The following is a 27,391-nucleotide window of genomic DNA, read 5'->3' on the forward strand; positions in this document are numbered from 1 at the left end:
CTTTATTGGGTGCATTAGATCCTTGTGTATGCATGAGTAGCATTTGGGCAGTGAGCCTATTGTAGGCTATTGTAAAGAGAGATGAGGGAGAGCCCATTACTGTTATTGTTATGATTTCATTTAGTACTGTTTGATGATAATTACAATAATAATATGTTTTCATGTTGTAATGTTTCAGTGTGAATGCATTAAACGTGGTTACATTCAGTACACTCAATTCAGAGAAGGTCTGACAGATAGATTTTGGACCACCTCATTGTAATCAGATTACTGTCCAAGTCCTGCCCACAGTGCAGTGACAGCAGCCCTCATTGGTCAGCTGTTGTCATGTTGCTGAAAGCTTGTAAATAAAGCCAACAGCAGAGTCAGAGATCCATGTAACGTTACTTCAGCCTGGACTGTCCAGAGCTACCTGCTGACCGTCTGTCATCTATATCCTCCTCCGGCACATGACTAGCGTTAAATCCGGAGGACGGTAAGAGCCGGTACAAGCAACAGTTAGCTAACACAACGTTAGCCGTTAGCCGTTAGTCAAAGTGAGCTTTATTAACCTGGCAGTTACCTTGTTGTAAGCTAGCATGTTACGAACCAAACTTAACGAAACTTTTTAATAATTCACAACATAATGCGGCAGGTTAAGGTAATGTGTCCCGTTAACGTTACAGGATGCTAGCAGGCTACACTGGGGATGAAAGGTTAAGCCTATTAACTGTTGGTTGGTCGTTAAATAACCGTTAATATTCTTGATCATGTAAAGCGTTGCTGTTATATTTCAGTGCAGGTTGTTACATGTTAACTACTGTAACTTAATCATTGTTGATTACAAACTACGTATTTGTGTGATCCTATAAAGTAGTTGGTTAAATTGTCACTTGGAGTTGGTAATTATTCCTTAACTAACTGTCATATTGAACAGTTTTGTGTCCCATCCCTCTGTTGTGAGGTTTTAGCGTCTTTTAACTTTTTATTCTTACATTCAATTCATAAATATTGACAATATTATTATTATTATTATTATTATTTACGTTTTGTTTATTTATGATGTTCAACATTCCCTGACATAGGACCTCAAAATAAATAGATAAATACAAATAAATATGAAGAAACCGATTTTTACAAAAAGGAAGGCATTTGCAGCAAATCAAGGTCAGTTACAGATGATAGATAGTTAGATAGTTTTATTTGACAATCATAATATACACATAGGCTAAATATGGCACTGTCCATTTAATCACATAACAGTAAACAACATAAAAGGACAACATTGGGTTCATTTCTGCATGGTCCCTATTTGCGAGTCATTTTTCCAAGATATTTACAATATTTCATAGTTTTAATTACACAGATATACAAGATGCTAGCCAGCTATAACTGAAGCTGTGGGTAGATAACTCAGAAATTAATTACTAATAGTAATTGTAGCTTTATTTCTGACTGCTTGCATCATTTTTATTCCAGTTTTTCTACAGTAAGGCAATGACTCTCAATTTACTAACTGAGCGACAGCCAATGCGTGATTGTTGTAAAGCTGGAATAACTCTTCTGCATGCCGTCACAAAAAAGTCAGAGAATTCATAAAGAAAATTGTGTTATTTTGGACCCTTAAAAAGACACCCCCCTAATATGATAACGTTTTGCATTTAAGCTTAATTCGATGATAGATAACAACAGAAGTTCCCCACCAGCACTAGATCTAGTTCTAACAATGCACCATTGAGGGGAGGGGTAGCCAGAACATAATATATTACATCAATATATATATATATATTAGTATATATAAATTCTTGATTATATTAGTAATATGTCAATATTATAATAATTTATAAGTTAAATGATGTGTCTGAAAACTTACTTTATGTTGGCCATCAACAAAGTATAATGGTCAAAAGGTAATTAAAAGTAAGTCACAAGTCAGAACAAGTCACCTGAAAGGGAACACGGGGGATTATAAAGTTTGTACCTTTTTATGACTGATCTTGATACGTTGTGCTGTCTTTGTCAGACGCAGACAATGAGTTCCTCCTAATGTGCGTTTCAGAGTCGGCTTCAGACACCGACTCTTCAAACGGACCAGGAGACTTGTCCTGAAGCTGTGGGCGGTGTGCAGCCTCTTTGCTCTCCGTGTCTCTTCAGCCGTGGAGCATCATGGCTTGGTTTACATTTCCTGCTGACAACCTGCTGTGCAGGTGTCTTGGCATCTTCATCACTGTCTGGTTGACTCTTCTGTTTGTCTTCATAATTGTGCCAGCTGTACTTGGAGTCTCTTTTGGTTTCCGCAGACTATACATGAGGACACTTCTCAAGATCTTTGAGGTGAGCTTGGTGTCTATGTAATGCACACTGTTTTTGAAGGGCACACAATATCAAAGTCCTTGAACCAGGGATTTGGCAAACTGAGAAGGTTGGATTATTTATTGATTATTCATTGCAAGACATTTCAGAAAAATAGTAATACACAATTGTCAGTGGGACTGTTAGAGTCCATGCTGCTGCCTCCCTTTCCTCAGGGACTTGGGTTTTGGGGCAGACACAAGGGATGTCTAGTCCCATACTGCGGGGAGCTAAGCCTCCTGGGATGAAGTTTGGATTTTTGAGATGTGGTGCAGAGAACACAAGAAGGTCCACCCCTGGGGTCCTTCAGTTTCTGAGGGAGTTGTGAGAACACCCATTCTACACTCAGGATAATGGCAGTCACGATGAAAGCTGAACAATTAGGTACAAAACTGTTTTCTGAGCAGGATTGCAAATGGCTTTACCAATTTCTTTAAGGTTGTATTACAGTTAAAGACAGCTGTTGTAAGGCAGTTGTCCCACCATGGAGCTGATGTTCCACGGCCTTCATATATAGTCAAATTACACCTGCGACACGGCAGAATCAAGGTAATTGTGGCGCACTTCCATTCTACTGACACATGTGGCATTGCTGTTTCGTCTGTACGATCCACATGGTTCTACTATCTTGATTTAGCTCTGTGTACCTCCTTCGGGGAATAGGTGTGTGGTGTTCACGGATGGACAACAGGAAGCTTTGTGTTTGGCTTTAGAGGCCTATCTAAACCGCCAAATCATCCTTAGTATCTTTCAAGGCTGGTAAGCTTTTGGCAGTGTGAATCATCTTTGCTTCATGCAGCAGGCCTGGGAGTACTTGTTGGTGTAGGTGTGTGTGTACCATACTAATTGTGAATAGTTTGTTTTCCATGAGCTACAGCCCTGCTGGAATGCACATTGTTCACATCATTACACATTCAGATAATGGTTCTTTTAATGTCCTCTCTCTAGGTCTAGGCGTTAAAAGTGTGACCGTTTTATGTCAGACAAAGGTTTTGAAACTGAAACTGAACCCAGAATCGTGTTTCTGCGATTCCTTTGCATTGTTTTGTCAGCTGCAAGCAGAAAGATATGTTCTCTGTCTCCAGGGATCATGTTGCCTAATTGCATCCCTCTGGTCATATCACTATCTATATTCTGCACATATCCTCTTTGAATGTCTAAGCTTGAATGTAATTTGGGGGCCTGCAGTGCTTATTACTGCTTATCCAACATTACAGCTGTTCGTCAGCATTTGTCTTTAGTTCTTACTCTTACATTTCCGTATGTCAAACATTACAGCAAACAACGAAAATGTAACAATGTTGTTTTCTAATTTAGTTATCTAAATGTTTTTTCTCTTAAATTAGTGGACAACCTCACGAATGGAGATGGGAGCAAAGGAAAAAAATCAGCAACTCTATAAACCATATAGCAATGGTAAACAAGTTATATTCAATATTTCCAAGTCATGAATGATGTTTTAATTTGACCATTAACTCAAATGCACGTCGTCATTGCAGGAATCATAGCCAAAAAACCACCATCGTCCTTACAGCAGGAGCTCCTGGAGCTCCGGGGTTCTGCCAGCTGTTCGCGCACGGAGCCAGAGTTTGAGATGGCTGATATCTTCTACTTCTGCCGGAGAGGTGTGGAGAGCATCTTGGATGACGAGGTGACCAAGCGCTTTTCTTCCCAGGAGCTGGATAGCTGGAACTTGCTGACTCGAAGCAACTACAACTTCCATCATATCAGTCTGAGACTTACTGTCATGTGGGCCGTTGGAGTCCTGCTCCGCTACGGCGTCCTGCTGCCTCTCAGGTCAGAGCAGCACACAGGCGGGTTACTGTATGTGGTCCAGCCAGTAACATTAATCTCATCGGACAAAAGCTGCAAATGGGTGAATAACTTGTTCAGTGTTGAGTAAAGTAAATGTAGGGCTGTGCCGAATGTCATTTCTGTTTTTAAATTTGAAGCTTTTATTGTTTTTTTTTAATGAAACTTCAAATTTTATGAAAAATAATTAATACAATTTAAAAAAAGGGATTCATTGGATAAAATCTATTTTTATTAAATCATCTTTGAACGCTGCCAAACAGGTGATTTCTTCAACATCTTTCTACAGTTGCTGTTGGTATGAAAGTGAAGACGTCTCGATGGCGAATCAAGCAAATGCAGATACATAATGATCTTCTTTCCTTTTTTTATTTCTTTTTTTAACAAACATTTGAATATTGATTTAGAATGAAAATGTCGACATTAGGAATGAAGCTTCGAACTATGCGGTTCAGCTCTAACGATGTGTTTTATTTTTTCTGCAGGGTTACTCTGGCAGTCACTGGCATTGGTCTGCTTGTGGTCCTGACTACTTTGCTGACCTTTTTACCAAATAGAGAGTAAGTTTCCCCAAATTCTCAGTAACAGTTCAAGCATGCATGTGAAGTTATGTCCCTATAACGTGGGTCGAAACTAAAGATGAGCAAAAGCTACCTGACTGACTCATTGTAACCTATATGTATTTTAGCCTAAATGTGACCTTGAACGGTGCAGGGAGTAAGTGTTCTGGCATAATGCTGCATGTCTTCAGGTTAATGCTCTACCTGAGTGAGAAGATTCATTTGATGTGTTACCGCATCTGTGTGAGAGCTCTCACAGCAATCATCACCTATCATAACAGGTAAAATATATTGAATATTTAGGAACAATATTAGCTTACTAAGAGTTTATTGAATACATTATAATCACCAGAACAGTAACATTCACAAGTTAACAGCTTTTTTAATTTAATTTCAGAGAGAATAAACCAAAGAATGGCTGTATCTGTGTGTCCAATCACACAACACCCATTGATATCATCATCTTGGCCAATGATGGCTGCTACTCTATGGTAGAAAAGTTTGTGTGTTTCCGTGAGTGAGTGTGTGTATTCGGTCTTCATAAGAATAAATGAAGGAAACAAATGTGTAGAGACGTTGTTTTTGAGCTGAACTTGGGTTGAACTTGTCTCTCAGGTTGGACAGCTGCATGGAGGGTTGATGGGAATGGTACAACGAGCCATGGTCAAATCCTCTCCTCACATCTGGTTCGAACGATCAGAAGTCAAAGACAGACACCTAGTGGCCAAACGGTAACAATGCATCTTCTCAGTGTTGCGTTGCTCTTATCTCCAGTTGCATTGTGGTCCTCCCGCTGCTGTGCAACCGCTTTTCATTCAGGATGTTGTATTGAATTATGATACGCAATACACATTTGTTACAATTTGACTTAAAACATAAGGGACAACAGTTTTGCACCCACATTATAGAAATGTGTTTTTGTCTCAGGTCCATCTGATGGCAGCGCTGTGAGTAGATTATATCAACTGGTAGAAACGTTTTTTATCTTTGCTCTAAACATGTGTTATAAGAAACTCCAATGTTCTCTCAGTGTATGATACATCGGTATGCATGTATGGCTGCCAACAAATAATAACCTTAACAATGAGCATGGTCTAAAAATACAACTGGAATAGTCTGTAGCATCTTCTTGTTGATAGAACATGTGTTTATATGCATTTAAGAAGGTAATATATAACCACACCTCATGCAATTTATGAGCACTTTAGTGATAATTCAATGCATAGATCATGGAGTATGAAGATAATAAGATAATGATCAGTGGTTGCGATAATAGTAGTGGTTAAGATCGAACATCATTTTGCTTGAACTCTAGAGGTGAAGCTAATGGAAAGATTCTTTAAATAATATGTTTTGATCACTTCTGCTTTGTCGTTTCAGGCTAAGTGATCATGTTGCTGACAAAACTAAACAGCCCATCCTGATCTTCCCTGAAGGTATGGTGATATCATTCTTATAAAGACACGTGTAGAGCCCATAACATTTGTTGTGTAGTGTCAATAAAGGCTTTTTCACATCCTCCTGGATCCATCTTTTCTCATTTATTTATGTTCACATAATCGTTTTAGTCATATAGATTGTTTCTGTAAACACGACATCTGTTGCACGTCTGTCTGACCTTGGAGAGGCATCCCCCCCCCCGAGACACATTTGTAATCAGTGATGTTGGGCTGTACAAATAAAATGTGATTGGTTCCCACTGTGTCTTCTGCAGGTACTTGCATCAACAACACATCAGTGATGATGTTCAAAAAGGGCAGCTTTGAAATTGCTTGCACAGTCTATCCAGTCGCCATTAAGGTGGGAACCTTTTATTTTTATTTTTTCTCCTTTCTGCTCATTTTGCTCTTCTACACTTGATATGACTTTATGTCCGTCTTGCAGTATGATCCTAGGTTTGGGGATGCTTTCTGGAACAGCAGTAAGTTTGGCATGGTGAATTATCTGCTGAGGATGATGAGCAGCTGGGCCATCGTCTGCAGCGTTTGGTACCTGCCGCCTATGAACAGAGAGGTGAAACTCTTTCACAACCTTACAAAGAAACACAGTGTGTATTATCAAAGCAGGGATAGAAGATCATCTATTATTTCTGTCGACTGAAGTACTTTTTCCACCTTTTTCTTAGCCTGTTCTTTTGTATTGTCCTTGTGTAGGAAGGGGAGGATGCGGTGCAGTTTGCCAACAGGGTGAAAGCAGCCATAGCTGCACAAGGAGGATTAGTGGATCTCATTTGGTGAGTCATTAGCCAAGTTTACATCCCAATACAGTGCACATTCTTTTCAGAAAAGAAAATGTAAATGTTTGCGTGTTTCCAGTCACTACTGTTGTGTAAGTATAAGAAGTTGGTTCATTGAGATAAGCAATAAGTGGCGCTAAATCTCAGGTGCCAATATACCATTGCAGAAGTACAAGGCACTATGAGTTTAGAAAACATGATGGACAAATGTTATTAATGTTTGTTTCGTGTATTAATTTGAGGAATTTTACAGTCTTAAAGTCTGTTTACATTGCACTCTGTCGCATTTTGCATTTAACGATACACACCATCTCAGTCACGCATAACATTGTTTTTGCAATACTTTGAGTTCCACATTTCCCCTCAGATCTTTTATGTGGAAATTGAAAATACGCATAAAAACAGCTGGATGGAAACGCATCTTATGTAATGCCATAGATCAGTAAAATTGTATGTTAATGGTTGTTGGATAGAGAGGTTTGCAATGGCGTAAAACACATGCTGATTGACAAAACAGATCATTGTTGGCTTTTAGCTTTGACACAAACTGTGCAGTATTACACCCTGAAGTTCAGTTGTTTGTGGAAGACACTAATGACACTGTGTTGAGTCTGTGTGTGATTCTCTTTTTCATTTTTTTACCCGCGTGCTCTCAGGGATGGAGGTCTGAAACGGGCAAAAGTGAAAGATGCTTTTAAAGAGGAGCAGCAGAAACTTTACAGTAAAGTTCTTGTAGGTGAGCAGGACGAGGGGGACCAAGGTGACAGCACACATTTAGAGATTGAAAATCCAGATGATTCAACAAAAGGACAATGAGGACACAGTGACTATATGCCATTATGAATACAGAATCTTACATGTGATGATAGATGTAAATGATCAGAAGTAGGAATGTATATTGTTAATTAATGTAAAGCTGCCTTCACATGACAGGAAATGTACTCTTTGCTTCCGCGTAGTCGGACGGCACCGCTCTTCCCATAGGAAGACAACAGCACAGCCAGCGCAGAGCAGCTTTACCGCTGATCGTGTGAAGGCAGTTTAACTGTTATTTTTACCAGACTCTGAAGGAAAGTATTTTTATGTTTTCATATTTATGTTTTTATTAAATCTATATTTATTTACATTGTTTGTATGATTGAAATTAGGAGAATGGTTACACTTACAGTACAGAAAGCTCAAACATTGAGAGACAAATGCTAATAGGCCAGTTTGTCTTCTTTTTTATTTTGATGGATGTTCATTGACCAAAGTCCGATAGTGACCTAAATTGTCCTGCCTAAATTGTCATGCAATGTGAGCTTGTTGTATATCTCATTAAAACTCATTCTCTTCTAAAAACATTTGTAAACAATTCAAATGTTAACAGGTGCACAGCCAATAAGAAAGTTGGGACTATTTTCAGTGCCTAGTACTACAGTCGTTACATCACAGGCAGACAGTGGCAGTGCCAACATTTGTGCGTCACATTGCTAATTGGCTCAAGGCTCTATACGCATCTTTGCCCTTAATCTTTGTTTGGCACCAGGGAGCGGTGAAAGTGAGATCAAACATGTTCAGGCCTTGTTTGTCTCAGGTTGTTAGGAAAGTCTGTCTTTGAAGGAGTGATGCAAATCGAATAGAATTTGGCCAGAACATTTTCATTTTGTTCCCTTTTTTCAACAGCAGGAGTCAGTGTTTAGACATAATCCATTGTGCATTTGATGGCATGAGAAACAAATCTACAAATCAAGATAAGACAGCGGTTTGAAATAAATACATTTTCCATACCCGTGTAATCAAACTCATGAGAATTGAGGGTTTATTGAGGTAAATGCAGGGAATCCACTCTGAAAAAGGTGTCCAGTTCATTAATGGGCTAAAACAGATTAAAAAAACAAAACACAGTTCAGGTATTTTAGAACAATCCATGCAGACACTGACACTGCAGCCTGATTAAGAGTCAAACTGGAGCTGCCTGTGAAACTGAATACAACCTATCAGGTGTTGCAGGCTTGTCAGGTATCCTGTCCTCTCTCCACGTGACAACTAGAGCAGAGTTTTCAGACCAAGATGACCTACTTAAAGTAGGAGTAGATAGAACATACTTAAATGATCGTAAACATGTCTTTAATTAAAAGATTTAACCAACCAAGGGCTATGATGATTAATAACTGTCAATTTAGGTGAGTATCCAAATCAATCAGTCAGTCAATGCAGCTGATGTGAGTTGATGCACTCTGTCAGGTGTCAACGTGGATCAGGTGTGGCCTATTGGTCACACATGTTTGTTGTGGTGTGAAAGGGCCACGCAGCGGGTCAGATTGGTTTCACGTAATCTGTTAATCTGGAGGAGTGTCTTGTCTCAACCAAGGACCCCTCTCGGTGTAACCACGCCCAATCAGCTGTTTCCTCAAAATCATGGGTGAAACTTTCCTCGAGTCGCTTCTGTCCAGTCTCACGGTGAGCCGATGGTAGACTTCACCGCGTTTTGTTTTGGGATTTAATATATGTGTGGTGTAGCAACAGGTTTTGTCAGCATGTCTCTGGTGGATCTGCAGTGGTGTCCCACAAGCGTCCAGGTAACGGTGCAACAAGCCAGAGGCCTCAGGATAAAGGGGAAAAGCGGCACTAACGATGCGTACGCGGTCATGCAAGTGGGCAAGGAGAAGTTTCAGACCTCGGTGGTGGAGAAGAGCGTGGCACCGGTGTGGAAGGAGGAGGCCGCTTTCGACCTGCCGCCGCTGCTGCATCAGAGCGGCAGAGGAGGCACGGAGCGCTGCACGCTGCATGTCCACGTCCTGCACCGAGCCCTGGTGGGTCCCGACAAGCTGCTGGGACAGGCGGTCATCAACCTGCTGCAGCTCAGCGAGGACAAAACCCGCATCAAGACCGAGTGAGTGCACACAACAGGAAGTTACAGGGTCAATATATATTATAACAAAATGTGGATTGAGATGGCCTAGTGTAATAACTAACCATTATTTTAATATCTGTTTAATCTACAGACTAATTTGAGTCAGACAGTCCAGAAAAGTCCTTGTTTTGTTCGACCACCAATCCAAAACACAAATATGTTTAGTTTGTCGTTATAGAAGACTAAAGATACATTTCCATTTATAAAGTAATTTAAGAAGATGGACCCAGTTGCTGAAACATTTGCTGTCCATAAACTATCCAAGTAATTGACAAATGGTCTTTAAATCTCTACGAACCATTAATATCAACTCTAATTGATTGGTTGGATCAGCCTCACATAAGTGCATAAATACATTTCAGTGTACAACAAAACTATGAAAGACACCAGATACATCCACATGTGTACAAGCATACCTATATGCACCTACACGTGACAGTTACGGGTTGGTTTTGTTGAGTTATGCTGTGATAAAGGAGACGCAACCTGTGCCATGGTGTGCCCAAAAGTTTTTCTCTGAGCAATCAAACTCTTCTGCAGCGGACCCTGAGAACAGACTTACCAAAAGAAAAAGTGTTTCTCCTTTAGAAATGACCAAATGACTACTGTATTTTTAAGCAGTCTGGGCATCAAACACCACTATGCAGCCTAATGTATGTTTTCTTTCCCCCAGTTCTCTACATGTAAATACAAGACCGTGTTCTATGCATATGCAATATGTCATTTTTGGGCAGATGTTACTCTTAGCTTTCAGCTGCATGTAAATGATTATTCATGGGAGGTGAAATGAAGACTGGGCAACTTTAATTTCCAGCTGCGCCACAGGAGAACACCTGCTGGTTCTGTCAGTCATACTGCAGCTTTGTGTTCTTGCAGGACAAAACTCCATAATCCTTATTAAATCCTTAATAATTTCAAACCATTTATTTCTTTTTAGAAGTGAGTTCCCTCACCTTACACCTTTTTTTTTTTTCCTCACTGAGGTGAGGTATTGGAGCACACACACAGCACCCGCTTTGGTGGCTTTGATTTATGAATGTTGCTCACTCGCTCCAGTGCAGCTTAAGGGATTTGTTCCTGTGGCAACAGCCTGCAAGGATGCCAATCAGCATTACTTACTCGAAAGACGCGAGTCAAAGGAGTCACTCTTTCATTGACTGAACTTACAACGGACAGATTCCCCAAAGAAGACTAAGACTCCACCTCATTATGCACATTTTTGTATAAAAAAAACACACCAAGCATTCAGAGTCTCATTACAATACATTCACACAGAGCAAAGTAGGTGAAGCAGTGAGCAGGTTTTAATGGCCTTGCTGGTGCTACTGTGCGGTCTCACTAATGACGATTATACCTGCTCCTTTTTTTTTTTTGTTAAGGGAAAAATATGCTCTTCAGTCTGTCAAATGCTTTACATTTTAATAATAAATTAGATTTGTATAGCACTTTTCTAGAAACTCAAAGACGCTAATTCAAGGTACCTTGTTAAAGTTAGAAACGCAAGAGCCATCAGCCATGACTGTTGTTCAGTAAGAATGTGCTAATCCAGGGGTTCTCAACGGGGGCGTTTGTGTGTACGGCCTGCAAGGTAATTCATAAACACACGCAAAAAATGGGACCTGGATAATGGATAGGGGGGCGCTGGCCAAAAAAGGTTGAGAACCACTGTGCTAATCTGTTGAGTATTTTAATGCCCCACCGTGTGTGTGTGGTATTATACAAAACGCACACACTTCTCCCAACTCCTCCAGGGTTGTTGTTGTTTGCGTCTGTCTGATGTCTTGGCTCATTGCAATGAATTGTAATGTAGTCCATTGCATTTGATGTTCATTACTGCTCATGTTTTGTCCAGCATAAAACAATATAGGTTTTGTTCATTATGGAAAACCTTTCAATAAAAAGGAGCAAGCAGTCAATCCGCTTTTTATTTTTGTTGCCATCACAGCGAAAAAATCCATAGTTGACTCGGATCTGAGAGCATGAAGTGAGCTGTGACTCAAATGCATCTGGTTGTGTGACCAGATACATTTCATATCGTTCTGCCTGCTTCTCGGAGTTTGGCTCGTGTCCAATTCTCTCAGCATGCTAAACTGAACCTCACCTGGCTGCTTGTGTGTGTGTGTGTGTGTTACATCTGCTCTTTTGACAACGTGTCATTCAAAGAAATCAGACATTTGTTTCCCCTTGAGCACTGTTTTTTTAAAATGTTAAATGGGGATTTATGAAATCAGCAAACATGCTTTAGCTGGTGTTGAGTAAATGCCCAGCTTGTTTCCTGTTCTTCGTGTGGCCCTCTCTGAGCTATGTGAATAGCACCTTGGCTCGGAGGTTTAAATCCAGCTCCAGCCCCACATTCCTGACTGTTTTTATCTACGAAAAGCAAACAGTGATGGCAACAGAAGTCTGGCAAGGTCAGTTTTTCAGAGCAAGATCTGTGTCTGTACTGACCCCCCCCGACAGACAAACACGAGCTGCCAGTACAACAACAGCTCTGTTTTAATGTACGAGGTGTTTGCTGAATCTTTAGCGAAAGCACATTTTCCACCAAGTGTTACTCTTTTTGAACATGCGTTGCTTTCTTAAACAAACTAAAGATGACACTCAAAAGTCCTCGAACATTTAGACCGCTCAAGTGAAAATGAATTTAGTTACTGGAGCATAGTACGTATATTAACAAACCTTTTATTGTTTATACTCTGACATGTCAAAATGTCCTCTTAAAGCGACTTAAACCCCATCAACTAAAAGTGCATTCTAACACCCACATCGATGAGGCTGCTGACCAGCACAATGACATTTTACTGCAGTGCCTCTATTACCAAAATCTGTTGTCAGATCTGCGACGTGAAGCCTGGATACGGAAAAATAATAATAAATAAATGTTATATCTTCTGTGTAGAAACATTGGTGTAAAGGTATTAAGTAACCTGTAGTAAGGAAAGTCTCAGCTTCTGTACAGTTTTTTGAAGCAGCTTCAGTGTAAGTTAATCTTTCCATGACAAAGCATGCATTGTGTTCGGAAGAGGAATTTCTTGTCAGTTTCTTTGCACATTTTGGTTCTTTGACTCTCTGGAAAGTTTTGTTCCTTCGACGTTTTTACTTACTCAGCTCTCCTCCCACTCACACAGCTGTGCCCTGTGATAAGACTTGACCCACGCACTGTCTTATCAGTTGTCCAGGCTTCACAAGGAAGGACGTGTGTGTGCAGAAACTAGAAAACATTTGACAAAGTGTTTAGTCATGCATTATCCTCTTGTGGCGTCTGTCCAGTAGAGCAGAACACTTTCTACTCTTCACACGGGTTATGGGTTATGGGTTATGGGTTATGGGTTATGGGCAGATTCCTGAGTTAAGGGCATCATCCTCATCATTATTATCATCCAGGCTGTTGAGTGAAAGCCACTTTCACAGTAATTCCTCGTCCTGCTGCTTACTACCCCAAAACTGTTAACGGCCTGACTCTTTTGCAACTTCCCTTCTGTTTAAACTGAACTAGGTTACTTCTTCTTTATTTCATGAGGGGTGTGTTTTGTGTTGGTGGCATGAGTCAGCATTTAGTAGTTGTTCAAAGGTCAGGGTTGTGATTATTATTATTATTATTATTATTAACACTATGCTATACTAATATCATACTACTTGTACTTTGCTATACTAGGGCTGGACAATTAATGTTATTGAAATTGCAATATGTACTAGGGAAATGTCCAAATCTCAGGAGGTGCAATATTAGTTAAAGGTAATATGGTTTAAAATGCAAAGTGTTGTGGTGCTGCAGGTATGTCCCAGCCTACAATGTGTCAATCATTAATATAAGAGAAACTACCGGTAATTTGTGCATTGATATAACTAGAATGTTTTAATCAATGTTTTGTTAATTAACAATGGATTACATGACTACTTGTATGAAAGGGGTCGCTCATAGTCATAAACCCAGAGAGTTAATACCAGACTCTGCAGTTCCTCTCAGCTCTATGAAGCTTTGAGTCAAATATGAGTTTTTCAAGAGTTGGAGTTACATTTGGCATGGACTTGTAAGTGTTAAAATTTAAATTGTATGAGCCCTTGAAATGGATTAAGGAGATTAAGGTCTGAACTAAGGGTGAAATATCAGTTTATTTTATGTCTAAGAATAAACTTTGAAACTCAACTTTAGAGCCAAAGTAGATGCAAAGTCCTTGAGTCTATAGTCAATATTTGTGATATTAACATTAGGTCACTGACTATATTGGTACTCATTAGGACATGTTCAGATCACTGTTTTGGTCCACTGCTCCCATCGATCAGCCACAGCAGGCAGCCGTTTTCTGTCAAAAGGCTCTAAAACAATCTGAGTGCTAAAGTCTCGCTCCACGCAGCAAACCGATGTTAGAAGACGAGAAGTTCGTACATAGTGGAGCTTTTAGCAGATGAATAGCCAGATATTTCCCCCTTTTTTTTATTTATTTTTTTTAGGTGTTGGTTGAGACCAAAAAACGGCGCTAAAAGGTGTTTTTATGAACACGACTCAGAATAAATGCGCATTTTGCTCTGTGTGCTGAAATATGTAAAGACGCATCTGTATGCTAACAAATTCACCACAGGAAATTGTGATGTGTCAGTTCCGCTTCTCTGAATTATGTAATGCAGGTTTAAGATTGTGTCATCATTTGGTTATTGTGATTTGGCTGAAGCTCTATCAACAATAATGTTGACTTAGTGTCCAGCCGTTATATACTATACTATAAACCACCTTTTCAAAGATATTATTTGTATTGTTGGGCCATATTGAGCATTGTATAACTGTAAAACTAAGGGACCTGGATAATGGATAGGGGGGCGCTGGCCCAAAAAAGGTTGAGAACCACTGATGTAAGGGGAGGGGGAATCTCAACGGAGGAAGATTGGGTCTATATTATACATCATAACATCTCAGTGAAAGATGTAATGTAAAAAATGAGGGGTGGGGGGGGTACTGTTTATGGCACATAGATGCACTAACGCACGATACATTTAGACTATTATTATTATATTATTATTATTATTGCATAATGCTCTTTCTGTTTTTTAGCCCACATTTTCTTACTAAATCTGTTAATGCAACTTTCTTTCTTTTTTACATTGAAAGAACAGACTGTTTATAATGCAGCCACATCACAGAAAAATGATCTTCACACACACACACACACACACACACACACGCACACAATTGCACCCACGGCCCCTTTCTCATTTCCTCATTTCCCCAGGAATCCAGATTTCAGTTGGAGTTGTTTGTTCAGTGGTGAGCTGACCTCAGATTTCTGCCTGATGTGCACTTTTTATGCTGACTGCTTCTTTACGTTGTTCAGTTTAAGTATTCTGCTTTTTATGAGACCCCTCTGTTCGTATTGGACCATGACTCAGGTGCAGAAGCTGTGCAAAGTTGACACAACCTGGTCTCAGCGGACGTGTCACTGAGTTGGTTTGGGCTTTTCTACATGTTATTACAAGACTTACATTTCAAGTTGGTAGTTTGAGGTTGTTCCTGGACTGGAATTATATTGTGAAGTTGCATCTAAACGTGGTAGTTTTTTTTTTTTTTTTAAAGGGTGGTGATGAGGTGTGTAGCAGATTTATTTTCCCTGTGAACGCTGACTAGTTTAACTTTTGTGAGGACCAGAGACTAATCTTGTCGGATAAAAACGCCCTCCTTTAAGGAGCCGGCTTTTCTATTGACTTCAGGCCTTCAGGGTTAGAGGTCTGGGAATCGTTCAGTATATGCACAAGGGCGAGTGTGCCGCATGTCTCCAAGGCATAGATGGTCACAAGCTACCGGAGAGCTTAGTAGTATAAATCTATGTGAGACATTGGAGGAAAAGGGAAGAAAAAAAAAGTAAACACAATACAAGCATTCATAACTTCCCCACATGAGAGGCGGCCACAGGCACAACAGTATTATTTGATTATTTATTTTACTTTCCTCTATGGTCAGTTTTCAGTGTACTTTTGATCCTCACAGACTTTCCAAAAACATTAAAGTAGCTGCTGAGTCACTCTCCATTTGCTACGGGATGGATCACAGTTTCCACAAAGCTGCCTGAGGACGAAACACCAACATGGATAGTCTTTTTAGTGTCTATGATCCCTTTTTTAAGCCACTCAGGACATTACAATAAAGTGAATAACAGTCTGTAGGGAAACAATGCTCCTTTTTTAATAAAATACTTTTTTCCCACCTTGTTATTGTATTTAGTGTCTGGAGCATTAGATCTTTAAAAGTTAGTAAAGTGAATGTAAATACAGAGTAGACAGTATTTTAAATTCTGAAAAATGATATGAGCCCACTGTACACTCCCTGCTAGCTGCTAGAGGGCTAGGATATTTCTCTCAGGGGTTGGTAGACTAAAAACAGCTATATCAACTTGAAAGGTGGTTATTTCTACTGCCCTCAAGCGGCCAAGAAACGTATTGCAGGTATAAGAAAGATTTTAACATCAAACAAGATAAATGAAATTTAAGAATATATATATTTTTTAAATGTTTGTACAATGAATCAGACATTTGGGGAATATGTAGCTGTTCACATGCATTCAAAAAATGTTCTTCTAATATGTTGCCACTCTTTAACAGATGGTTTAAATTGCTGGACAAGACTGGCAAGGCAGACAAAGACAGAGGAGAGGTTCTTGTGGACATCCAGTTCATGAGAAACAACATGACCGCCAGCATGTTTGACCTCTCTGCTGCAGGCAAATCCAGATCTCGCCTGGGCAAGTTCAAGGACAAAGTACGCGGCAAGAAAAAGGAATCTGATACTGCGTCTAACGTGGTGCCATCCTTCAGTCAAGTTCTGACGGACAGTGAGGAGGAGGGGAACGGTGAGGTAGCTGCGGGGAAGGATGAAAAAAAGAAGAAACATAAGATGAAGTCTTTGTTTTCTTCCAAGTCTAACCTGCAGAGGAACATGTCTCAGTCCATGTCTATTCTGCCTGCGAAGAACTCCTCACTGAGCGGGAGCCAGTCGTCAGGTCTAAATGTGGATTCTTCTGAAGGTGAGGAGCAAGAGATCATTTTTTTATTTATTTACTCCCATATTTAATTTATTTTCTCCGTCATTAAATGCATGTTAACTTTTCCATCTCCTTCCAGGTAAAAAGAAGTTCAAGTTCATGATGCATAAACGCTCAGGCAGCTCGGGCAACAAAGATTCCTCCTCTGATCATCAAAAGCTTGCAGCTGCGGAACAGAATAACTTGTGCATCAATGGCAGTCATGTCTACCGTGAGGAGCCGCAACCCCGGACCTCTCGCATCGGCTCAAACTTCAGTCTGACCAGTTCAGGCCACGAATCCATGGAGGACGTTCCCAAAAGCTCTCCTCCATCTGTTGATTCACTAAGGGCGGTGAGGCAATATTCACCATGGACAGAGGAGGAGGAGGAGGAAGTAGACAATCTAAAAGAGGATGTAGGTGAACAAAGGGAGGAAGATGAAAGAATTAGGGTGGAGGAAGAGAGGAGGCGAAAACAAGAGGACGAGGAGAGGGTTAGGAAACAACAAGAGCTTGAAAGGTTGGCTCAGGAGAAGAGACGAGAGGAAGAAAAAAGGAGTGAAGAGAAAGTTAGAAAGGAGGAAGAGGAAAGGATTAGGAGGGAGGTGGAAGAGAGGAGGCGACAAGAGGAAGAAGAGAGTGTCAGGAGAGAAGAAGAGCTTGAAAGATTAGCAGAGGAAAAGCGACTAAGGGAACAAGAAAGAAGGATTGAAGAGAAAGTTAGAAAGGAGGAAGAGGACAGGATTAGGAGGGAGGTGAAAGAGAGGAGGCGACAAGAGGAAGAAGAGAGTGTCAGGAGAGAAGAAGAGCTTGAAAGATTAGCAGAGGAAAAGAGACTAAGGGAACAAGAAAGAAGGATTGAAGAGAAAGTTAGAAAGGTGGAAGAGGAAAGGATTAGGAAGGAGGAGGAAGAGAGAGTTCAGGAAGAGAGGAGGAAACAAGATGAAGAAGAGCGTGAAAGGTTAGCAGAGGAAAATAAGAGATTACAGGAACAAGAAGTTAGAAAGGAGGAGGACGACAGGATTAGGATGGAGGAGGAAAGGGCTCAGGAAGAGAGGAGGGAGGAAGAGGAGAGAGCGATGAAACGAGAAGAGGAGTGTAAATTAGCGAAATTAAAGAGACTGGAGGCAGAAGAAAGAAGAATTAAAGAAGAGACACTTAAAAAGGAGGAAGAAGAGGGGATCAGGAGGGAGAAGAAGATTGCTGAGGAAGAGAGGAGACGAGAGGAAGAGGAGCATAAGGAAAGAGGAGACGAGAGGAAGAGGAGCATAAGGAAAAGAGGAGGCTTGAGGAACAAGAAAAGAGGCAAAGGGAGGAAGAGGACAGGATTAGGATGGAGGAGGAAAGGGCTCAGGAAGAGGGAGTGAGGAGACAAGAGGAGCGTATATTGGCAGAGGAAAAGGGGAGACTTGAAGAAGAAGAAAGGATTGAAGAGGAAACATTTAGAAAGGAGAGGATTTGGATGGAGGAGGAAAAGGAGAGGGCTGAGAAAGAGAGGAGACAAGAGGAAATGGTGAGAAGACAAGAAGAGGAAGAAGGAAGGAGGCGAAGGGAGGAAGAGGACAGGATTAGGAAAGGAGAAGAGGAGATGGCTAGGAGGGGAAAAGAAGAATATGAGAGATTGGTAGAGGAACAAATGAGACTAGAGGAAGAAGAAAGGAAAAGGATTGAGGCGGAAGAGGAAATTAAACGGGAGGAAGAGGAAAGGATAAGGGTGGAGGAAGAGATGATGATGAGGAGGAAGGAAGAAGAGCGTGAGCAGTTGGCAGAGGAAAAGAGGAAACTTGAAGAACAAGAAAGGAGAAGAATTCAGGAAGAAGAAAAAAGCCAAAGGGAGGAAGAGGACAGGATTAGGGAAGAGGAAGAGGAGAAGGCTAGGAAGGAAAAGGAAGAATATGAGAAATTGGTAGAGGAAAAGATTAGACAAGAGAGGAGATGGATTGAGGAAGAGAGGATTATGAGGGAGGCGAAAGCTGAGAAGAAGAGAAAAGAAGACCAGGCTATGAAGCTGGAGAAAGAAAAGTTAACAAGCGAAGCAGAAGAACGAAATCAAACCAAACCCAAAGCTGCAGGGAAGAAACCTAAAGTGCCTGTGGAGAGCCCTGCAGAAGTCACTTCCAATCCGTTTGATGAAAACTTTTCAAATAATGACTTTGGCGAGATTCCAGACTCGCCTGCAGGACCCGACAGCAGCACAGCCAAGGCGTCATCTATCCAACAAAGGTTAACATTTCCAAATTGACTTTACTCGAAATCAAACATACTCTGAAGCCATGTGTTCTCTTTTGTTTGTGCTCTAATCTTGCTAGATTTCACACATTATCTTAATATCCTACAAAAGGTGCATTTTGTATTTCCCAGGAGACTCCATTATAATTAAATGCTTAAATGTCATGTCTGTCTCATTTCCAGGGATCAATCTGCAGCATCATCTTTGGGAAGCAAAACCGTTTCCACTGATGACAAGGATCCTATTGGTACTCAGCGGGAGAGGCGGCTGGCTCCTCAGCCCCCAGGAATAAATCAATCTGAGAGACCGGAGCAGGATGGCTCTACACAACATCTGGCACAAATGAACAAGAAAAGTAAAGACCAAGACCTCCAAACCGTCAGCGTTCTGCCTCAGCGCTCGGTGCAAATGATCGCTCCTCTGAGTAGGTCTTCCCAAGATACGAAGAACACCCAGAGCTTGACTCAAAGTAGTGGCACTAAAGAAACCTCAAACCTAGCCAAACACGGTAAACGTCCTGCGCCATCTAAACCGCGTTCTGAGGCAGAGAGGCTATCCTCTGATCCCAAAACAACGCCGCCTTCTGATGGCAACATGTCCCATGAATGTATCTCGAAGGCAAAACAAACCCCAACTGTATATGGCTTAAATCCATTTGATGATGATGATGATGATGCAGCCCAAGATGACGGAGCAACCTCTGGTCCTACTGCTTCAGTACAATGGCCTCCAGTCGTGTCACATACTGCTGATAAATATGCCGCCTTTCAAACTAAAATCAAATCCTCAAAGGCCCGCGCTCCCCTACTTCCTGCAAAGGAAGCCGCCACATCGAGCACTTCAATCAACCAAAACACTGAAGGAGACCATGTTACAGGTGTGACTGACAACAGTGGAACCCACACATGTGACCCCGAGTCAGAGGCCATAAGTCCGGAGCATGTCCAGGAGGCTCCACCGCGAGGCTCTCAGCCTGTGATGGTGCAGAGTGCTGGGGAAGAGGCAGGTGGGAAGAAGGAGGGGCCTCCTGTAACTTTACGCAGGTGAGACGGATTTGCTCCTCAACAGAATATGTATATAACTCTTGCACCTCTTCATATATTATAGATCGCACACTACTAGCTCCAAATAGCATGCCTTTTCATAAAAAGATTCATCACGCTATACATTTCTCATCTAGAGTCTTCTATGATTCATCCTTTCATTTATCAATTACAGTATACTCGTATGTCTGTGATTGTATTGTTGAGTTGTCTCTGATAAGGTTGATGTGTATGAATTGAAGTCATACTTGCACCAATACTTAATTTCCTATCACTCTCATCCAGCCAGTGCCTAAATCTTTCTTTTGTTGTTTTTTTTGTCATTGCAGGCTTCAACCTGTAAAACCCCTGAATCCTCTGGAACAGCAGTCCGTTTCAATCTTTCAAGGAGAAAAAGATAAAAAATCTTCAGGAATCTTTTGTGAAGATCAGGATAAGACTAAGGTATTCCTTTTTTGTTTTGGTGGTTAATATGTTTTCTAACTCTAAATTAACCAAGGAAAGTTTCTATATTTATATGTAAATGCTTGTTCGTCAAATAGCATCAACATTTGAATCTCCTATTAAGGGCTTATTTTTGTCATATTTGTGTTTTTAATATACACATGCTTATGATCCATGTTTTATGCACTCTCACAGGTAAATGTCACTGGGCTGAAAGGGCCCTACTCCGAGCTGACTCGTGAGGAGCTCATCTCTCTGGTGCTCAAACAAGAAAACCAGCTGTCAGACAGAAACAAAAAGATATCTGATCTGGAGCAGTACATCGACAACTTGCTTGTGCGCATCATAGAAGAGAAACCAAGTATTCTCATGTCCCTGAACTCTCTGAAGAAACCTGTCTAGGTAGATTCACATCTGACACTTTATCCCCACTGTATGTAATGTACATTTGCAATCAAAGATGTTAATAAATACAAAAATATTCCACATTTTTCTAAATATTTAGTAATATTTGTGACATATTAATACAGTATGTACCCGTGTGATGTTGAAACAACCTCTTGTGTATTTATTCTGAAAACATTTTAATAATAATAATGTTTCTTGATTCGAAGTTTACATGATTCGACTAACCCCAAAGACACGTTGCCCTACTTTAGCTACTCCTACAGGAAGATAAATACAACTGTTTGGCTTCTTCATGAGGAGCAGGCTGGCTGGCCTCAGACTGTCTTTACACAGTGAAACTTCCAAGCAACTAGTTGCTGGTTGCAAATTGTATGAAGCATATTTCCCTGCAACTTCACGGTTACAATAAGCAGTTACAAAAAATCCATCTCATCCACTCAACAGGATTTAATAGTCATTAGTCTAGTCTAGTCAGCTAGAATTGTCATTTTTCATCTGTCCTGTCTGTTTTCTCGCTAGATTAGCAAGTGGGAAGTGTCATTGTAACTACACTTGCATCTTTGCATCTTTACTCGCATTAGCAAACAATCAATTGAACCCATAGCTAGCTAGCCTGACAACCTGCTCATCATTTCTTTACCGGAGCATCGTAGCTGAGCTATTTCTGGGGTCATAAAAAATTGATATATTGCAAAGCCTATATCTGCAAAAAGTACAGTCCCAGTGATTTATAAGCATCCACGAGCCGCTGCTCGAAGTCTCTCACACGAGAGAAATAAGAATAGCAGCAGAAAAAGCGTCGGCACCGTAAAAAAGCAGGAAGTCAAATGCCCCACAACACTGCGACTTCCTAACTTTATGGTCGTAATATTGCTGTGACTGCTCTCTCCTCTTTATGTAGTTATTAAGACAACCCCTAAATGAAGTTCACATCGTAGCTGTCAGACTGGTCTGTGGCGAACTAGTTTAGAGGTCCCTCTCACCCGGATGTGGAGATGACAAATCTAACGTGATGACGTCATCCTTGTTTCCATGGCAAAACCACGCAATGGGAGGAAGTCATCGTTTTTTGATTCAAAATCTGATGATGTAATCTGTCTTTGATGATGTAATCTGTCTTTGATGTATTCTGTCTGTGATGATGTAATCTGTCTTTGATGATGTAATCTGTCTGTGATGATGTAATTGTTTTATATCATGGACATCTATATATCAGTCAGTCAGATCTACAGAACCTTGTTACTCTACAGAATTTAATTCAGAGTTACGCAAGACAAGGTCAGGACAGACTAAGCAAACTGTTAGAATTTAAACAAATTAAACAGACTCATCGAAAAAATGGCGCAGTCACGTCCAGTAAGACAAGTTACTGAAAAATACATCACGAGGGTGGAAAAGGAGAAGGACAACTGTTTAAAAACCAATAAAATAGTTTCTCTGCAGTCTGAAGTCCAGACTCTCAAAACACAAATGAAAACGGCCATGCAGAAACGGAATCAACTGCAAACTAAACTATACATTTATAAATATGTAACTGAGACCCTTCAACAGAATGCAGATGGGTTGGTGGATCATTTTGACCTTTGTGTACTAGAACATATGAAGATCCATGAACAGAAGCTACGAGACTGTCAGGATCACAGCAAGAAAACAACAACAGTAAGTGACCAAAGTGTGGTGCAGCTGACGCACCAACAAGAAAGAAACAGGCTATTTGGAACAAAGCACAAAGAAACACTAGTTGCTAAGCTGAAAAGAAAAGTAGTCAATTGCAGAAAACAGAAAACGAAGCCTGACAACTTACTTCCAGGAAAAACAGAGGAAGAAAAATACTTCAGGTGGTTGGGAAGGATGCAGAAGGAGACACTTTACTTGCAAAATGAGCAATTGTTGAAGGAAAACAATGAAGAGATGAGTGAAATGTTTTGTCTGCAGTCTGAAGTCAAGACTCTCAAAACAGAAATTGAAATTGACGAGGAGAAACAGGAGCAACTGAACCCTAAATTAAATATCAGTAAATCAGTATATGATTGTGAGCACCTTCTCCTGGATGAAGCTGTTTTGGTTGAAAAGTATGACTTAAAAAACCATATGATGAACCAAGCCGTACTCTACCCGCCGGTATATCACTGTCAGGATCGCTTCAAGAACATAAAAATGTTTGAAATGAAAAAAGTAAGTGAACAAATCCTTGAAGCCAAACTGCTCCACAAAGAGGATGACAAGAAAACGAACCTTGACAACTTACTGAACGAAGGAGAAGGAAATATCATTGCTGAAGAAAAAAATAATGATGATGCTGCACAACATGAAAATATCGTCATGTGCGGAAACCTGCAGAGGGAGGTGAAAAACTTGAAGGCGACGATAACAGCGCTGGAGAAAAAGCATCTCTTTCAGAATGTATTTAATTTAGAGCAGAGTAACAAAGAACTACAAAGTTCCAATCGAAACAAAGATCTGGAAATAGCTAATTTAAAGGAAGAAATACGACTGCAACAGGGTTTCTCTCACGAAAAGCACATTAATGCTATTCAAACTGCTGAGTTCAGCAGAGTGAAGAACATCAACAAGAGTCTAGAGGATGTAATGACGGTGATAAAGACTGAGTGTGTATTGGTAAAGTCACAGCTGGTTACGGCAAGAGAAGAGGTTAAACCACTGAATGAAACTATCATTAAACTCAAAGACAAACTCCAGGCCAGTGACGAAGACTTGATAAAGGAGAAGAACAAAAACAGAGACCTGGAGACCTATATTCTGAGGTTCAAGAAAGACTTGGGGGCATGCATGGCTGTTTTCCATAAGGAGAAAAAATTTAGAATCAAATTCAGTGAAGTCCAAAAACGCTACGTGGACAATGACGAAAGGATTGTGAAAGATAAAAACTCTAGCACAGGGCTTTCACATCAGAATGCCAGTCTTAAGAAAGTCGTCAGTAATTGTCAAAATATCCGCCAGAAAAACCCCAGGATGCTGCGACACGTCCCCGCGACAGCTGAAAAGGACTTTGTTGAATGTGGCAGTAGTTCCCTCCAACAGGCTGTGAAAATTGCCAAGTTAAAGACAGACCCCATAGAACCCAAAGTGATTCTTAAAAAGGCAAAGAAACCTGTAAATCAGAGGATAACATCATGGATGAAGAAGAAAATTATCCCGAAAAACAACAAAATTCACCCACAGGTTGCAGAGTAAACACCATCCCTTTACGGGTTGACGGGCATCCACCAGCCCTCCCCAAAGACAACAAGACTCAGTGCGGTGGACGTCTGAGTAACATGACAAGACAACAAGACTCAGTGCGGTGGACGTCTGAGTAACATGACAAGACAACAAGACTCAGGGCGGTGAACGTCTGAGTAGCGTAACAAGACAACAAGACTCAGTGCGGTGGACGTCTGAGTAACATGACAAGACAACAAGACTCAGGGCGGTGAACGTCTGAGTAGCGTAACAAGACAACAAGACTCAGTGCGGTGGACGTCTGAGTAGCGTGACAAGACAACAAGACTCAGGGCGGTGAACGTCTGAGTAACATGACAAGACAACAAGACTCAGTGCGGTGGACGTCTGAGTAACATGACAAGACAACAAGACTCAGGGCGGTGAACGTCTGAGTAACATGACAAGACAACAAGACTCAGTGCGGTGGACGTCTGAGTAACATGACAAGACAACAAGACTCAGGGCGGTGAACGTCTGAGTAACATGACAAGACAACAAGACTCAGGGCGGTGGACGTCTGAGTAACATGACAAGACAACAAGACTCAGGGCGGTGGACGTCTGAGTAACATGACAAGACAACAAGACTCAGTGCGGTGGACGTCTGAGTAACATGACAAGACAACAAGACTCAGGGCGGTGAACGTCTGAGCAGCATGACAAGACAACAAACTCAGTGCGGTGGACGTCTGAGTAACATGACAAGACAACAAGACTCAGTGCGGTGGACGTCTGAGGAACATGACAGACAACAAGACTCAGTGCGGTGGACGTCTGAGGAACATGACAAGACAACAAGACTCAGGGCGGTGAACGTCTGAGCAGCATGACAAGACAACAAGACTCAGTGCGGTGGACGTCTGAGTAACATGACAAGACAACAAGACTCAGTGCGGTGGGACGTCTGAGGAACATGACAAGACAACAAGACTCAGGGCGGTGAACGTCTGAGTAGCGTGACAAGACAACAAGACTCAGTGCGGTGGACGTCTGAGCAGCGACAACAAGACTCAGTGCGGTGGACGTCTGAGTAACATGACAAGACAACAAGACTCAGGGCGGTGAACGTCTGAGCAGCATGACAAGACAACAAGACTCAGTGCGGTGGACGTCTGAGTAACATGACAAGACAACAAGACTCAGTGCGGTGGACGTCTGAGTAACATGACAGGACAACAAGACTCAGGGCGGTGGACGTCTGAGTAGCGTGACAAGACAACAAGACTCAGTGCGGTGGACGTCTGAGTAACATGACAAGACAACAAGACTCAGGGCGGTGAACGTCTGAGCAGCATGACAAGACAACAAGACTCAGTGCGGTGGACGTCTGAGTAACATGACAAGACAACAAGACTCAGTGCGGTGGACGTCTGAGGAACATGACAAGACAACAAGACTCAGTGCGGTGGACGTCTGAGTAACATGACAAGACAACAAGACTCAGTGCGGTGGACGTCTGAGTAACATGACAAGACAACAAGACTCAGGGCGGTGAACGTCTGAGCAGCGTGACAGGACAACAAGACTCAGGGCGGTGAACGTCTGAGTAGCGTGACAAGACAACAAGACTCAGTGCGGTGGACGTCTGAGTAACATGACAAGACAACAAGACTCAGTGCGGTGGACGTCTGAGCAGCATGACAAGACAACAAGACTCAGTGCGGTGGACGTCTGAGTAACATGACAAGACAACAAGACTCAGGGCGGTGAACGTCTGAGCAGCATGACAAGACAACAAGACTCAGTGCGGTGGACGTCTGAGTAACATGACAAGACAACAAGACTCAGTGCGGTGGACGTCTGAGTAACATGACAAGACAACAAGACTCAGGGCGGTGAACGTCTGAGCAGCATGACAAGACAACAAGACTCAGTGCGGTGGACGTCTGAGTAACATGACAAGACAACAAGACTCAGTGCGGTGGACGTCTGAGTAACATGACAGGACAACAAGACTCAGGGCGGTGAACGTCTGAGTAGCGTGACAAGACAACAAGACTCAGGGCGGTGACGTCTGAGTAGCGTGACAAGACAACAAGACTCAGTGCGGTGGACGTCTGAGCAGCGTGACAGGACAACAAGACTCAGGGCGGTGAACGTCTGAGTAGCGTGACAAGACAACAAGACTCAGTGCGGTGGACGTCTGAGCCTGGTTGTGGGGGTTTTACTCCGAGCACTTCGGTTTCCCCCATTTTTTCTATATTTCTAAATAAAATAAACATTGTTAAATGTTACATCATTCTCGTAGTTTTAATTTGCTTAACACACGTATGTTCAATTTAATTAATACAAATGAGCTGTATTATGTTATAGGATGTTGATTGTACTGTAAACCAATAAATCTATTGATACATATAAACTCTATTTTCTTAGTCTATACATCCTTTGTTTTGTAAATTTCTGCAATATTATTTTTGTTGAAAGTTCCGTATTTAGCATTTATTAGCAACATATACACATTAAATACATGGTTTATTAATGTCTGTCAACAACTATAACTTATCCTGTGGTCACCCATAAGTAGAGGTTGATTGATAAACAGATAAGATTGACACAGACACTGTAAAACATTTTAATGTAAGATTATATTATTTTACTGGCAGCTATTTTGCCAGTAAGCTACTATACAACTCATAGTATCTCTACTGTATCAAAGAAATACAGCAACTCTAATCAAATATATGTCTTCATAGGAGAAGTTCTAATTGAAATTAAATTATGTAATTAAAATTGTTCAGCAGAATAGGTTTTCTTTCCTTTCTATCCCATTAATCATCTCATTCTCTAAGGTTGGAAACTGGTTTAAACTACCCAAAAGTAAAATGTAGCTTAAATCATATTGGTCAACCAGCTAAAACAGAAACAAGCTGCTCATTCGTTAATGCATCAGTATTAACAAATTAATTATGCATTTCATTATAAAATATCCATCACAGGGGCCATTTTCTGCAGAACAAATACATTCTTTTTGATACTTTAAGTAGCTTACTTTTTGCATTGTTTTTTTAAAATGATTAGCTGTATCTGATGGTATTGGTATTTTTTACTAGATCTGAATACTTTTTTCACCACTGTGAATAATCCCCCATGATTTGATTTTCTTTTAAGATTGGTGGCAAAACAATCCCTACATACAAGAAACCAGTTTTAAGCAACCACTTCACTAAAATAATGCATTGTTTGATCTTCAAATCTATTT

The 27,391-nt window shown here is 41.0% G+C and overlaps 2 protein-coding genes across 7 annotated transcripts; both read left to right on the forward strand.

The window, feature by feature from the left end:
- Window positions 1-347: 347 nt before the first annotated feature.
- LOC115017196 (glycerol-3-phosphate acyltransferase 4-like) lies at window positions 348-9,072 on the forward strand. Of its 6 annotated transcripts, none has more exons than XM_029445460.1 (13): window positions 348-475; window positions 2,039-2,313; window positions 3,678-3,747; window positions 3,831-4,128; window positions 4,629-4,703; window positions 4,895-4,984; window positions 5,101-5,194; window positions 5,319-5,434; window positions 6,084-6,139; window positions 6,418-6,503; window positions 6,588-6,716; window positions 6,857-6,936; window positions 7,596-9,072. In XM_029445460.1, the coding sequence occupies exons 2-13, from the start codon at window positions 2,146-2,148 to the stop codon at window positions 7,753-7,755; spliced, it is 1,422 nt and encodes a 473-aa protein (XP_029301320.1). In that variant the 5' UTR covers window positions 348-475; window positions 2,039-2,145; the 3' UTR covers window positions 7,756-9,072. The 6 variants fall into 6 exon arrangements, with proteins under 6 accessions (XP_029301320.1, XP_029301323.1, XP_029301321.1 ...); XM_029445461.1 differs by having other exon boundaries at window positions 398-475; window positions 2,003-2,313; XM_029445462.1 differs by lacking the exon at window positions 348-475 and adding an exon at window positions 499-536 and having other exon boundaries at window positions 2,003-2,313.
- A 251-nt stretch (window positions 9,073-9,323) lies between these two features.
- On the forward strand, window positions 9,324-21,058 carry LOC115017198 (trichohyalin-like). The gene is made up of 10 exons (XM_029445467.1): window positions 9,324-9,814; window positions 16,424-16,845; window positions 16,943-17,295; window positions 17,377-17,598; window positions 17,746-17,939; window positions 17,982-18,077; window positions 18,149-19,066; window positions 19,256-20,116; window positions 20,446-20,560; window positions 20,756-21,058. Exons 1-10 carry the CDS (start codon window positions 9,429-9,431, stop codon window positions 20,960-20,962), a joined length of 3,774 nt encoding a protein of 1,257 aa, XP_029301327.1. The 5' UTR covers window positions 9,324-9,428; the 3' UTR covers window positions 20,963-21,058.
- Window positions 21,059-27,391: the final 6,333 nt, after the last annotated feature.

This window comes from Cottoperca gobio, chromosome 12, assembly GCF_900634415.1.
Source record: "Cottoperca gobio chromosome 12, fCotGob3.1, whole genome shotgun sequence".
Lineage (NCBI taxonomy): Eukaryota > Metazoa > Chordata > Actinopteri > Perciformes > Bovichtidae > Cottoperca > Cottoperca gobio.

Bases quoted from the DNA above. Each gene is read 5' to 3' on its own strand.
- LOC115017196 (XM_029445460.1), top strand. From the start codon at position 2,146: ATGGCTTGGTTTACATTTCCTGCTGACAACCTGCTGTGCAGGTGTCTT. The intron at 2,314-3,677 runs GTGAGCTTGGTG...CTCTTAAATTAG, and splicing joins CACTTCTCAAGATCTTTGAG to TGGACAACCTCACGAATGGA. The intron at 4,704-4,894 runs GTAAGTTTCCCC...GCATGTCTTCAG, and splicing joins ACCTTTTTACCAAATAGAGA to GTTAATGCTCTACCTGAGTG.
- LOC115017198 (XM_029445467.1), top strand. From the start codon at position 9,429: ATGTGTGGTGTAGCAACAGGTTTTGTCAGCATGTCTCTGGTGGATCTG. The intron at 17,296-17,376 runs GTGGAGGAAGAG...TTGGCTCAGGAG, and splicing joins AGGAAGATGAAAGAATTAGG to AAGAGACGAGAGGAAGAAAA. The intron at 20,117-20,445 runs GTGAGACGGATT...TTGTCATTGCAG, and splicing joins CCTCCTGTAACTTTACGCAG to GCTTCAACCTGTAAAACCCC.